General features: G+C 44.6%; 1 protein-coding gene across 1 annotated transcript; it reads right to left on the reverse strand.

The window, feature by feature from the left end:
• Positions 1–3,287: 3,287 nt before the first annotated feature.
• LOC141287701 (uncharacterized) lies at positions 3,288–9,580 on the reverse strand. Its single transcript, XM_073819840.1, has 6 exons — positions 9,014–9,580; positions 7,327–7,361; positions 6,430–6,590; positions 5,011–5,166; positions 4,753–4,840; positions 3,288–3,649 (listed from the first exon to the last, which is right to left on the reverse strand). Exons 1-6 carry the CDS (start codon positions 9,578–9,580, stop codon positions 3,433–3,435), a joined length of 1,224 nt encoding a protein of 407 aa, XP_073675941.1. The 3' UTR covers positions 3,288–3,432.
• Positions 9,581–15,385: the final 5,805 nt, after the last annotated feature.

Consider the following 15,385-nt stretch of genomic DNA (forward strand, 5'->3'; position numbering starts at 1 on the left):
CCGCCAAGGCTTCACGCTCTGCCCGCTCCGCCAAGGCTTCACGCTCTGCCCGCTCCGCCAAGGCTTCACGCTCTGCCCGCTCCGCCAAGGCTTCACGCTCTGCCCGCTCAGCCAAGGCTTCACGCTCTGCCCGCATCGCCTGTGCTCCCTGCTCTGCCAGCACCGCCAGTGCTCCCTGCTCTGCCAGCACCGCCAGGGTTCCCTGCTATATCTGCTCCGCCAGGACTCCTTGCTCTACCTGCTCCGCCAAGGTTCCTTGCTCTGCCTGTTCCGCCAAGACTCCTTGCTCTGTCTGCTCCGCCAAGGTCCCTTGCTCTGTCTGCCCCGCCAAGACTCCCTGCTCTGCCTGCACCGCCTAGGTTCCCTGTCATCTCTGTCTTGGCGTCTGGGGCCGTTCCAGAAGTCTCTGTCTGCCCAGGAACTGCCACGAAAGTCGTTCCTGAAGTTCTCGTCTGCCTGGTCACGGCTATGGAGGCCACGTTCTCCCATGAACTCTCTACTTCTCTCCTTGCTCTGTCTGCCTCCTCTATCTCTGTTCTCCCCAGGTCCCAGTCCATAATGCGGCCTCCTGTTCCGCCCTGGAGGGCTTCTACGCCTCCTGTTCCGCCCTGGAGGGCCCCTGCGCCTCCTGTTCTGCCCTGGAGGGCTCCTGCGCCTCCTGTTCCGCCCTGGAGGGCTCCTGCGCCTCCTGATTCGCCCTGGAGGGCTCCTGCGCCTCCTGCTCCGCCCTGGAGGGCTCCTGCGCCTCCTGTTCTGCCCTGGAGGGCTCCTGCGCCTCCTGTTCCGCCCTGGAGGGCTCCTGCGCCTCCTGATTCGCCCTGGAGGGCTCCTGCGCCTCCTGCTCCGCCCTGGAGGGCTCCTGCGCCTTCTGCTCCGCCCTGGAGGGTTCCTGCGCCTCCTGCTCCGCCCTGGAGGGCTCCTGCGCCTCCTGCTCTGCCCTGGAGGGCCGCTCCGCCTCCTGCTCCGCCCTGGAGGGTTCCTAAACCCCTTGCTCCGCCTTCGGCTCCGCCCTGGAGGGCTTCTACGCTTCCTGCTCTGCCCCGGAGGGTCGCTAAGCCTCCTGCTCCGCCCTGGAGGGCTCCTAGGACTCTTGCTCCACCTCAAAGGACTGCTCTGCCTCCAGCCCTGCCCTGGAGGGCTCCTGAATCTCCTGCCCTGCTCTGGAGGGCCTTTGCCCAACCTGTTCTGCCTCAGTCTCCTGGCCCCCCCACCGCTCCCCTGGACTGTTTCCTCCTGTTGTTTTTTGGAGCGTCTGGAAGCCGCTCCTTGGGGGGGGGGCTATGTCACGCCAGGCCAGCAGAGGGAGCCCTTACCCCCACTGACTGTTGCTGCTCCCTCTGCTGCCTCTATGGTTACTTCCTGTTTATCAGACATAAAAGCCAGCTCATCACACACACACATCGCGAAGTATTGTTTTGCTCCAGCGGACTCTACCAAGCGTTTTCCTTTGCTCTCAGGTTTCCTAGTCTCCTTGTTGTTCCCTAGCCATAGTTCTGTTTTTGTTTTCCCAGTCTTAGTCTTAGTTTTCTAGTTTCTTGTTTTCATTTCATTGTTTCATTTGGACTGCCCACTTGGATTTTGACCCACGCTTGTTTATTGGATTACGCTATTGGATTGTCTTCGCTGTTCATGTTTGCTGGTGTTTTCGACCCTGTCTGTCTGACTACGATCTGCTTAATAAAGCCTTGCATTTGGATCCTCACTCTTGGTCGTCCCGTTTGTGACAAACACTTTATAATAACTACACACTATGAATCATTAGTTAAACATTAGTAAATAGTCAGTTCATCAGTTATAAAGCATTATCCCCACATTAATAGACAGTAGTGAGCAGTTTATAAATTCAGCTATGAATGTTTACTTCCTGATTTATAAGCATATTTATAATGTTTTTATTAATTGTATTTTCATAATGTATTAATGATCAGTTAATCATTTCTAAATGAAGTTTTATATTATTAACAGACCAGTTATTTAGATGTCAGCGATTCATAAGATCATTTAGAAAGTGTAACTAAATGATTACAAAATTTTAAATGCACATTTCGACATATTATTTAGACATACAATAGTTACTCAGTGTGTTAATAAATGCTTTATTAACACTTATTCTTACTGTAATTCATGATTAATTCAGGTAGTTATAAAATATTTAGTAGTTGTCAGTTATCTATTTTTGTGAGCTCATCTAAAGATTTCACTATCTTCTAAACAAAAAGGTAACAAACAACGAGTGATATAGACTATAGAAATATTTGTTTTAAGATGCAAAAACATCATATATATTGTATATTGTACAGTTTTATATATATATATATATATATATATATATATATATACATACAGTTTCATTTGTTTATATATATATATGTGTGTGTGTGTGTGTGTGTGTGTGTGTCTTCTTTATTACTCTATTGTTCCCTTCTCTTTAAGATAACTGAGCCTTTAAATCTGCTTTGTAAAAGCTTTACAAGGTATAAAAAGTCTACACTTTAGATGAGCTCACAAAAACAGTTAACGGACAACTACTAAATGTTTTATAACTACCTGAATTAATCATGAATTACAATAGGAATATGTGTTAATAAAGCATTTATTAACAAGTTATTACTATATTTCTAAATAATATGTATAAATGTACATTTAAATAGTTCATTAATCATTTACTTACACTTTCTAAATGATCTTATATACCACTGATGACAACTACATAACTGATTTGTAAATAATGTAACATTTAATTTAGAAATGATAAATTGATCTTTAATAAAGTATGAAAATACAGTTATTAAACACATTATAGATATCAAGAACAAAGAATTTAAAGCTGCATTTATAAACTGCTTACTACTGTCTATTAATGTAGAGATAATGATTTATAAATGATGAATTGACTATTTACTAATGCTTAACTAATGGTTCATAATGTGTAGTTGTTATAAAGTGTTAACCAATTTGGTAGAGTTGTTTTATATTTTAATATATTTTAAAATATTATAAATGTAATGGTAAAGCTGAATTTTCAGCAGTCATTACTCCAGTCCTTCAGAAATCATTCTAAAATAGTTCTAATATAATATTAATAATGGTTCTTCTTATTATTATTATTCAAAACTGCATAATGTTTTGCTGTGTAATATTTTTGAAACAGATTTTTTAATAACATCTTTTCTTTTTTTAATCTTACTTACCTCTGAATGCTACTTTATCATGGTTTCCACAATAAATTTAACAGCACAACTTTTAACATTGATCATAAGAAAAAAATGTTTATTGAGCATCAATTCAGCAAAAATCTGTGTAATCCTCCCTACAGCACAATTATTAGGTGCAACAATTATACAGTGTATAAATGATTGTTAAAGTGTCTGAATTGATTCTTGAATTTTCACATGAAACTATAATTAATTACAGAAAAAACAATTATAGATTTCATACTTCAAAAATAACTGAATGAAACCTACCTGAACTTTTAAATCGTTTCTTCTTCTGAATATGTTTAAATGTGAAAAAACATACTAGTACAATTATTATTAAAATAACTATAACACTAGTAGCAATGACTGCTACAGGAGTAGGGGGATTTCCACATTCAGAGTCAGAAGAATGTGTTCCTGGATGTGTTTCAGTACGTCCCGTGGCCTCACATCTGTAAATAATATCCAGGATCAGATTTTTTGAAAAATGACCAACAGCCCACATAGACAGCTTAAAGGAACACTCCACTTTTTTGGGAAATAGGCTCATTCTCCAACTCCCCCCGAGTTAATAAGTTGATTTTTACCATTTTGAAATCCATTCAGCCGTTCTCCTGTTCTGGCGATATCACTTTTAGCATAGCTTAGCATAGATCATTGAATCCTATTAGACCAATAGCATCGCATTCAAAAATGTCCAACGAGTTTCCATATTTGTTGTATTTAAAACTTGACTCTTCTGTAGTTATATTGTGTACTAAGACCGGTGGAAATGCAAAGCTGCAAGTTTCTAGGCTGATAAGATTAGGAACTACACTTCCATTCCGGCGAAATAGTCAAGGAAGTTTGCTGATGTAATATGGCCGAAGCAGGTGGAATATTATCAGAAATGAGTTCCCAGCTAATTTAGCATTTGCACATGTGCTGCGTGGTATTACTGCTCCTGCTTCAGCCTTATTACGGCAGCAAACTTCCTTGACTATTACGCCGGAATGGGAGTGTAGTTCCTAATCTTATCAGCCTAGAAAATAAGCTATGCTAAAAGTGATATCGCCAGAACAGGAGAGCGGCTGAATGGATTTCAAAATGGTAAAACTTAACTTATTAACTCGGGGGGAGTTGGAGAATGAGCCTATTTCCAAAAAAAGTGGAGTGTTCCTTTAAAGGAGAAGTCTGGTGTGATATTGACCTAAAGAGTGTTGAATCATGATACCGAGTGTGAACTTACCCTTCATAGCTCATTTCAACTTCTGGCGTTAGTTAGCCGTTGCTAACAACAGGTTGTCAATGAGAGTGAATAGGGCATCGGACTAGCCATGTAAATAAATCACTGTTTTACGCCATTTACAAGGCACAAAGTAGCGCCACACTTCATTGGTAGACTTCCAAGGGCCCTGACATTTAAAACGAGACAGTGAGAACTTTGAAAAAGCACCGGTAGTTTATTTACAAGAAGATTTATACAGACATTCCCCTTCGTGAAATTACCGGTCTCATGATTCAACACACTTTAGGTCAATATCACACCGGACTTTTCCTTTAAGAGAGCACTTACTTTGTGTGTGATAAACAGGAGGAGAAAGATCCATTTGAATATGTTTCACCTGTACAATCAGCACATACAGTGTCTGTGGAGCCAGTACCTGTAGAGACAGTAAACATACAGTTGAAATTACTGCAACTGTTGTGTTTGTCTTTAAATCTATTTCTTCTATTACAATTCTCAAGCAGCACAGATAACAATAAAACAATGTTTCCCAATGTTTATATGAAAGGAGTTTTTTTTTTGTTTTTTGTTTTTTTTATCATTTACCTGCTTGTTTGATATATTGTCCAGGGCTACATTCAGAATGTTGCACAGCTAAAGTGCAGCTGCTTTTCTTTTTATCAATGCAGTAGAATCTCTCCAGTGGCTCACAAACAGTATCTGACGACCGAGTGCATACTTTATTCTCTCTTAAACCTCGGTCTAGGGTAAAAAATATTATGCGTTAAGTTACTTGTCTTTTAAAAGATACTTTCGCAGTTACATCTGAAGCCACTTACACTATGTTATTTTCAGGGACAGTTTCCTGGAGCAACTAATTTGCAACTCTTCAGATTTAAAATCAAATCTTCAAATCACTTGAATTAACAGACATGATTTATTTTCAAGGGAACTCAAACTTCGTCCTCTAGTGGTCGCTATGGGAAACACGAAGTACATGTCTAAACAAGACAAAAACATTGGCCGGGATAATACGTAATAATAATGGGCTGCCTTTATGGTTAAGCTTGGCAGTGCTCTTCTCTCTTCAGGAGGGTTGCCAGTGAGCATGCCGCATATTGAGCATGTAAGTTCTCCTTTTGATCTGAGAGTCGACTGCTTTGCTGCTTTGCTCCCTGAGTTCTGTGTTGCAGTCACACCAAGTTGATTCCCTTTGTCTTCCCTGATGGGCTGCCTTTATGATTGAGCTTGGCAAATCTTGAAGGGCTGATGTCCTCGAAACAACTGCCTAGAAGTTCTAGAATGCCTAGTAAGAGCTTGATTACGTGGTACTGATGTGTTTAATGAGGGTTAGAGCAAAATTCTGCAGTACACCGGTTCTCCAGGACTGAAATTAGATACTTCTGCTTTTGAGGGTCACCCGTGAGCACACCGCTCCCAGGCCGAGCATCTGAGTTCTCTTCTTATTCTGTTAGGCCTACCTAATGGACCATCTCTGTGGTTGAGCTTGGCTTTCCCCTCATTGATACCAATGACAAACTCTTCCCGTATGTGCTGGAGTGCGGCCAGCGTTGGCTGTCTAGCTAATAAGATCTGGGGATAAGATTCCATAGGAAGTCTCCCTCTCTGGTCGAGTGGAAAGTGTTTATTGTCGGTTCACTGCAATTCCCTTTGTACTGGACACTTCAGGTAAGTTATTTTAGGTATGTAGCTCAGGCCTTTGGCTGAAGGGGATAGTGTCACTGACAGCCACTGATGCGTCCGAGGGGTAACTCCGGCAGTTACACTGTGGAGTCGGTACTTAGTGCTCGCCTCTGAAAATATGGCATGCACTCCACTCAATATGGCAGTGTGGGTATTCTGTTCCCCATAGCAACTGCTAGAGGATGCTGTTTGAGTTCCCTCAAAAGGAAAGTTACGCTTTCCCTCAAAACGTCTCAGGTTACGCTTGTGACCATGGTGTTTTTTACTATAAATTTTACATTTTCAGATGAATATATATCAAGTGGAAATGGAAGCACTCACTTGCATCACATACAGTACAGGGAAAGCAATCCGTGAGGCCATTTGGTTCATCAGTGAAAGTTAATGAAGGGCATGGAACACACGTTGTGCTGGTGTCATCTGTGCAGTGCCAATGAACACGGTTTCCTGAATAGGCAGCACATAAAATTTGTTCGTGATTTCTAACAATATTGAATATATATATATATATATATATATATATATTTATATATGTATATAATACATCAAGGACACCGCACAATAAGTTACAAACAATACAATAGAGGGAGAGAGAAAGAGGGGAAAACAAACAAAAAAAAACACCAACAAAAAAAACATACAATGAACAACAGAAAAAAAGTTAAAGTAAACAGTGACAGTTTAGGTGGGTAATGCAATTGTAAACAAATAGGACTTGAGTCTGGATTTGAAGAGAGAGAAAGAATCAATATTTCTGATGTCAGGTGGCAGTGAATTCCAGAGCTTGGGAGCAGAAAAACAAAATGCCCTGCTCCCCATAGTGGAGAGGCGAGCACAAGGGACAGTAAGATGCAGAGAGGAAGCCAGATTATGAATAGCCTTAAACGTGAACAAGAGAATCTTGAAATCATCCGAAACTTAACCGGAAGCCAGTGAAGCTGCTGCAAAACAGGGGTGATGTGGTGAAAGGAGGGGATTCTGGCAATAATGTGGGCTGCTGAGTTTTGAAGCAATTGAAGCTTATAGAGGGATTTGTGGGAAAGACCAAAGAGAATAGAATTACAGTAATCGATGCGAGAGATGACAAGACTGTGAACAAGATTAGCAGTAGTATGAGGGGTAAGAGAAGGGCGAAGACGGTTAATGTTACGTAAATTAAAATAAGCGGACCGGGTGATATATTCCAATCACATATTGTTAATATGTGATTGGAATAACAGTGTACTGTCCAGGATGACACCCAAACTCTTAACCTGAGGAGAAGGACAAACAGAAGAATCATCAATGAAAAGATAAAAAACTTTTAGTCTTGGATAAGTTTGATTTAGTGCCAATTAGAAGAAATTTTGTTTTGTCACTGCTTAATTTGTGGAAATTAGAGGAAAACCAGGATTTAAGTTCACGTACTCGGTTACTAACGTAACCTCTGTTCTCTCTAGAGAAGGAACGAGTACTGCGTAAGATATCTTACGCTACGGGGAAAATCCTTTTCCGCAAGATATTGAAGCCAAAAAATTATCCTTAATTTTGTAACAATGTAAAACGCGTATTGGCTGTTCTGCGGCAACTGCAGCAGCCTATCGAATGAGGCCTAGCATGACGCCAGACCCAATGAGGGTGCTTCGCGCCCACTGCATCACGTCCCGCCATAACGGGCGTGGTCTAGCCCTATAAATACCGCTCGTAAGCAGCTATTATCTAGTTTTCCATTATCGAAGCAACCAGAGCGCGTGCATGCATGGCAAGATACACAGTACACTCCATACGTTATACAGACAGGGCGGGGTTACGGCCTGAACTGATGTGGAAATATGGGTCTCACACAGTTTGCTGGTTAACCAGACCGACAGCAGCCTGGCCTGCAAGGCGGGAACCTCCAGGTTGTAAAACCTTATAAATGTAGATGGGGAGGCCCAGCCCGCCGCCGTACAAATATCTTGCAAGGCAATCCCACTCCACCAGGCCCACGAAGAGGCCACGCCCCTTGTGAAATGTGCTCTGACACCCAACGGGCACTGCATGCCCTTAGAAGCGTATGCCAGTGCTATAGCATCAACTATCCATCTGGATAGGCTCTGTTTCGACGCAGTTAGTCCCTTAGAACGTCCACTAAGTGAAACAAAAAGCTGCTCAGCGAGACACATAAGCCCGTAATGCCCTGACTGGGCAGAGAAGGCTCGAATCTATTTCCTCATCAGAGACCGGTAGGGCTGACACAGCGATGACCTGCGCCCTAAACGGTGTGTTGAGGGATTTTGAAACATAACCGTGCTTAGGTTTGAGTATAACTTTGAGTCATTAGGCCCAAACTCCATGCACGTCGCACCCACAGAGAGCACATGCAAGTCCCTTTTGCGCTTCACTGAAGCGAGAGCCATCAAAAACACAGTCTTAAAAGACAGGTATTTCAAATCAATCGTCTGTAAAGGCTCGAATGGTCCACCTTTCATGGCTTCCAGCACCGTAGAAAGGTCCCAAACGGGGACTGAGGGAGGTCTGGGAGGATTCAGTCTCTTAGCTCCTTTAAGGAAGCGGATGACTAAATCGTTCCTTCCTTTAGACTGACCTAGCGTTGTCCTTGAGAACGCTGCTATAGCCGCCACATAGACTTTGAGCGTGGACGGGGTTCTGCCCTTGTCCAGCAGCTCTTGTAGGAAAGAAAGCACCTCCGTCACACCACAGTCTGTGGGTGACACGCCACGGGTTGTGCACCAGCCCGAAAACACAGACCATTTTGAGGAATAGAGCCGTCTTGTAGATGGAGCTCTAGTCTGCGTGATCGTGTTTAGCACTCCCTTAGGGAGTTCATCACATAACCCTAGGTGGCCCAAACATGAAGGGACCACAACTCCGGGTGAGGATGCCAGATTGAGCCGTGGGCTTGAGAGAGGAGGTCTCTCCTCACTGGTACTGGCCACGGAGCAGTGCTCGTCAATTGCATCAACGCTGGGAACCAAGGCTGGTTTTCCCAGAACGGCGCCACCAGCAGCACTGAACACCCATCTTCCTTGATCCGCTCTATCACCTGCGGCAGGAAAGAGATGGGGGGAAATGCATAAAGAGGAGGGAGGGGCCATACGTGGGCCAGCGCATCCTTGCTCTTGGAGAAAAATTCCGGACAGTGAGCGTTGTCTTGAGATGCAAACAGGTCTACTTCCGCTCTGCCAAAATTCTTCCTCAGCAGTTGGACTGTCTGTGGGTGCAGGGACCATTCGCCTGCCGGAACATTGTTCCTGGACAGTCTGTCTTGTCCCACGTTCAGGAGCCCCGGCACGTGCACTGCTCTCAATGAGCGCAGGTTACATTGAGCCCATACCAGGAGGCGTTCTGCTAGCCTGTAAAGGTTCCTGGACCTGAGGCCGCCCTGGCGATTTATGTAGGATACCACAGACACGTTGTCCGAGCGGACTAGGACGTGGCTTCCTTTTATTCGGGGACAGAAACGCGCTAGCGCATTCTCTACTGCCAGCATTTCGAGGCAGTTGATGTGTAGGAGCTTTTCCCGTTCTGACCACTGGCCAAAAGACGGTCTGCCCTCGAGCAGAGCCCCCCATCCAGAGGTGGACGCGTCTGTGGACACCACTCTTATCCTCGAGAAAGTCCCCAGGCTTACACCTGATTGGTACCAGCCGACTGCTCTCCACGGTTTCAGAGCTGTGACACACTTCTTATTGACCTTGAGACGAAATGACCGGACATCCATGCTTGGCGCGGTACGCGTGCTTTCAGCCAGAACTTCAGTGGGCGCATTCGGAGCAGACCCAGCTGGAGGACTGATGATGCTGAGGCCATGAGACCCAGCATTCTCTGAAATTTCTTGAGCGGGACAGACGCGCCGCAGCGGAACGAGCTCACAGTACGCCGATTGTCTACCGCGCGCTGTGGTGATAGTCGCGCTATCATGGACAGCGAGTCCAATTCTGTGCCCAGGAAAGAAATCTTCTGACTGGGGAACAGAGAGCCCTTGGACCAATTGACCTTGAGACCCAAATTCTTGAGGTGATCGAGTAAAATGGTCGTGTGTTCTATGATCACTGAGCGAGATTGCGCTAGAATCAGCCAATCGTCCAAATAGTTCAGTATTCGCACGCCCCTCATCCTGAGGGGAGCGAGCGCTACATCCATGCACTTCGTAAATGTACGGGGTGCTAGGGATAAACCGAACGGCAGGACTGTGACGTGACGCTATCTGTATTTGAAAATACACGTCTTTCAGATCCACTGACACGAACCAATCCCCCTGGTGAACCTGCGCGAGGATTTTTCTGGTCGTGAGCACCCTGAACTGTCGCTTCACAAGCACTCTGTTCAGTTGCCTTAGATCTAATATGGGTCTGAGACCGCTGTCTTTTTTCGGTACCAGGAAGTATCTGCTGTATAGCCCTCCTTTGCTCTGAACTTGAGAGAGAGGCTCTATGGCCCCTTTGCTCAATAATTTCTCCACTTCGGCTCAAAGTAGGTGTGCTACTTCTGCACGCATTGTGGTCTCGACGCGAATAGCCTCCTCTTATAATGTCCAGCACCCACTTTGAAACCCCGGGAAGCTTTTCCCATGCGTCTGCATGAATAGCTAAGGGTTGAATACGAAGCGCACTCTGTTCTTTCAGCAACAGAGGGGCTTCGGTGTGCTGTAGTTCAAGCGTTTCGCTCGTGACATTTGAGGCATAGGGCACGCTGATAGCGGGAGCTTTTATGTCTGTGTGTGCGTGTGACTGTGGGGCAGCGGGCACATTTAACACACTCCAAACATCGCTCGTTTGAACGCACGTTGGTTTCGTTTTTACAGAAACCGTGGAACGTGGTGATGTGGTGTTTGCGAGCACTGGGGAGCGGGCATATTTACCACATGTGATGCGCAATCGACCTGAGCCGATTTTATATGCGCGAGACCTGTGTGACAGGTTGTGTTTGTGTGTAGGGATGGGCACTAGGAAGTGGGCATGCTTACTACACATAAGACACAATCAGCCGTGGACGGGACACCAGAAAATACACTCTTTTGGGAATTTATCTGGGTAGCCGTAAGAACGAATTTTGTGTGCAGGCAAACGGGCGACAGGACCGGTTTGTTGGCTGCAGAAAACACTGGAACAGTCACATTTGTTGGAACTGGATGAGCGAATAATTTTGGTGAGGGTCCGGCGACAGCGGGACTCGTACACCATCGTTTTCCTAGTTGTGCTAGGACGACTTCAGAGGCTCAGGTTTCAACTCAATCCTGGGCCGTGGGCCGCGTCCGGCGGGGCAGCGGCCAGACGAGCGTGAACGCGGTCTCGCACCTTAAGCCTGACGGCGCTGCGAAGTGGCAGCAGCAGACTGTGGCTGGGGCTGTGAGCTCTGTGTAGGCGGTCTCGCACTGCAATTTACAGAGCTGGAGCGCTTCGGGAGGAAGTGCTTCATCGCCTGAGACGCCTTCTGTACCTCAGCAAATCTTTCTGTGAAGTCCTTGACAGAAGATCCGAATAGGCCAGCGGGTGAGAGCGGTGCGTCGAGAAATGCAGTACGCTCAGACTCAGACATGTCAGAAAGCGTTAGCCACAGGTGCCTCTCAGCAATGGTGAGAGATTCCATGTTACGTCCAATGGCCTGTGCTGCGGACTTAGTAGCGCAGAGGGCGAGGTCTGTAGCACTTCTCAGATCCGGGTCCTCCCTCATCCAGCCTTCGGAGGAGGTCGGCCCGTAAAATCTGCAGCGTGGCCATGGTGTGCAGCACTGACGCGGCTTGCCCGGCGGCGGCGAAAGCCCGGCGGAGCAGGTTTGACGTCTGACGGCAAGCTTTAGAGGGGAGGGCCGACTTAGTACGCCGTTCCAGGACTTAGTCAGTTCTTCGTGAAGCTCAGGAAGAAAAGGCGCTGGTTTTAACGCATGTGAAGCGCGTTCCCCTTTTGGCAGGAAACAGCCGTCCAGCCGGTTGTGAGCGGGCTGCTCTGGTGAAGACCACTCAAGGCCCAGGCTCGCCGTGGCCTGCGTGAGTATCCTCATTAGCTCCGCCTCAATTGACGCTTTTGTGCCTGACGGACTGAAGGCAGGGGGCGCGATGTCCACCGAGCTCGCCCAGTCCTCACTGCCTGACGCCAGGATAGAGCAGGAATCCTCTTCCTCCATCAGAGCCCCCTCATCAGCAGCATCAATGGTAGCGGAAGAAGACAGCGGCCGCTTTATGTCCGGAATGGAGGCTGACGAGGTCGGTGAAGAAGGCGGGCGAAACCGGCGAGCTTTGTCGGCTGGGGGAAGGTTCCGGGGCCCGCTGTGCACGGCGTTTTTTACGGCGCGATACGGGCGGGGGAGCAGTCTCAGTGAAGAAGGCCAGGTGAGTCCTCAGAGTCGCCATAGGCATTGGCTCGCAGTGAGGGCAGCCGCCGTCAGCGACCACGAGAACTGCATGCTCTTTACCTAGGCAGGAAACACAGATCACGTGGCGATCCCCGTCGCTGAGTGTGGCTCTGCACGAGCCGCAGGAAGGCATCTTTAAAAAGACGCCTTTGCTCTTTTATGAATAAAGCAACAGTGTTGGGAAAGTTCATTTTCTACATGAACTAGTTCAAAGTTCAGTTCACACATTTTAAAATGAACTAGTTCAGTTCATAGTTCATAATTCAAATTTTTTGAACTAAGTTCGCAGGTTCCAAAATGAACTAGTTCATAGTTTCTTTTATTTTTATGCGGAGTTGCTTCTTGAGACCCGACGGGCACAGTTTACACAAAAAGGTAAGATTTTTCCCACCTAGATCATCACTGACCTTTTCAAAAAAATTATTTTAAGTGGACATATGAAGTTTCATTCATCATTGAGACAGAAGTAGTGCCGCTGCCTTCATCGGATTTTGCCTCTATTCATTTTTCGCAATTTGATGACGCATGCGCGGTGCGACTCTGTGGCGGCTGGTGTTGCCAGATGTGGTCTTTTCCCCTATATAATAAGGTCCGTTGTAGATTGTGTTGTAGCGGTTGTAGCCTAGATATTGTGCAGTCAGTGGTTATAGCCGGGATTTTGCCTGGCTCCAATCTGGCACTCTCTAGAACAAAATTGAACTACGAGAGAACGACGTTCATAAACGCCAGAATGAGCGCGTTCACGTTCACGTTCACGTTCACGTTCATCAGGCAGATATACAGCACGTTCAGTTCACGTTCACCCAGAATATGAACGAGTTCATGAACGATCGTTCAATGAACTCGTTCAGGCACAACACTGTAAAGCAATGAAAGGATATAGGCGCCTGAAAGCGCAGCAGGAAGGCAAGGAAGGCACCGCGGCCAGCGACTTCTATGACTCGTCCCGCTGAAGGTGCTCCCGATTGACGGCGCGGCTTCTTCTCCAGCTCCAGCGATGCGTGTGCTTCGCTTGAAGGATGAAAAATCAGATAATAGCTGCCTACGAGCGGTATATATAGGCCTAGACCATGCCCGTTATGGCGGGACATGACGCAGTGGGCGCGAAGCACCGTCATTGGGTCTGGCGTCACGCTAGGCCTCGTTCGATAGGCTGCTGCAGTTGCCGCAGAACAGCCAATAGGCGCGCAAGCTGTCTCGCCTATGTCTGTATGCTGCTGCAACACGTTTTACATTGTTACAAAATTAAGGATAATTTTTTGGCTTCAATATCTCGCGGAAAAGGATTTTTCCCCGTAGCGTAAGATATCTTACGCAGTACGAGAGACATCTCGTAAGAGAACAGTCAATTAGGGTAGTAGGAGGGAAATTGGAATTAGGTTTGCTAGAGAGGTACAGTTGGGTGTCATCTGCATAACAGTGAAACAGAATGCCATGTTTACGGAAGATATCGCCAAGAGTAAGAAGATAAATATTGAAAAGAAGGGGTCCCAGGACAGAACCAGAGGTGGGTAATAACGAATTACATTTACTTCGTTACATTTACTTGAGTAAATTTTTGGGGTAACTAGTACTTTTAGAGTATATTTAAAGATAGGTACTTTTACTCTTACTCAAGTACATTTATAGTGAAAAAACTTTACTTTTACTTCGCTACATTTGATGGCGTTCCTCCGTTACTGTCCTCAGAAACGTGTCGTTGGAATTTTCATTTCATGTCTGATAAAACTGCGTTAATACTGCTGTGTAGACAGCTGTTACTAGGGAAACCGTAATATTTCAGCGCTCCTAAAGCGCCCCCTCGTGACAGATAATTAATTTTTCATTTCAAAAACATTCTTTTCAGCTGTTTATGGTCAAATGATTGCAATTATCGCCCCATGTTTTTATGCAGCAAACACAGAGTTGTAAATGTAAAAAGTTAAGGTGCCTTCTAAAATATAAACAAGTACAGTAATATTTATGTTTCAAATAAATATAATAAATTATATACTCAATTTATCCCTTTTAATGTTATAGCTAAAGGATGAAATGCCATAGTGTAACATATTTTGTTTTTGTGTGAAACTGTATCTGAATGTTAAATCATGCCATTTTATGGCTTAATTTTCTACTTTACAATGTCCAATCCCATTACTGTTTATTTTACTTTTGCAGATCTTAAAAGTGGTTATGAATTGCTTTAAATTAATATTTAAAAATTCTGCAGATACAGTAAATGAAATAAATATAATGAAATAAAATTACTTCCTTGATATTTGTTTATATTTGTGTATTAAAAACATTTTTGATTAGACTCCTATCTGATTTTCTATATTTAAAAAAAGGTCTTTTTTTATTTGGGCTAGTTAAATTAATTGGTAACACTTTACAATAAGGTTCATTAGTTAACATTAGTTAACCACATTAGTTAACATGAACTAATAATGAACTGCACTTATACAGCATTTATTAATCTTTGTTAATGTTAATTTCAACATTTACTAATACATTATTAAAATTTTGTTAACATTAGTTAATGCAGTGTGAACTAACATGAACAAACAATGAACAACTGTATTTCCGTTAACTAACGTTAATAAAGATTAGTAAATACAGTAACAAATGTATTGCTCATGGTTAGTTCATGTTAGTTAATACATTAACTAATGTTTAACTAATGAACCTTATTGTAAAGTGTTACCAATTAATTTTCGGGCTACCAAAATCTGAAGAGTACCTGCCCGAAGGGCTACCCGAAATTTTGCGAGCCCTGTATATATATATATAATGTTTTCAAGGAGAGGTGTGCGGAAGCTTTCCAAACAGTTTGAAATTCAAGGTCTTCACTTCATATCAAGAAGTAACTAGTAACTAGTACTTTTTTTATCGGATACTTTTTTACTCTTACTCAAGTAACTATTAAGATTGTTACTTTTACTCATACTTGAGTAAATATTTCCAT

The sequence above is a fragment of the Garra rufa genome, chromosome 15 (assembly GCF_049309525.1).
Source record: "Garra rufa chromosome 15, GarRuf1.0, whole genome shotgun sequence".
Classification (NCBI taxonomy): domain Eukaryota; kingdom Metazoa; phylum Chordata; class Actinopteri; order Cypriniformes; family Cyprinidae; genus Garra; species Garra rufa.

Coding starts and splice junctions, on each gene's coding strand:
- LOC141287701 (XM_073819840.1), bottom strand. CDS start 9,580: ATGCTGGCAGTAGAGAATGCGCTAGCGCGTTTCTGTCCCCGAATAAAA. Junction 6,591..7,326: donor GTCATCCTGGACAGTACACT/GTTATTCCAATC, acceptor CAATATTGTTAG/AAATCACGAACAAATTTTAT. Junction 3,650..4,752: donor TCCTGTTTATCACACACAAA/GTAAGTGCTCTC, acceptor TATTATTTACAG/ATGTGAGGCCACGGGACGTA.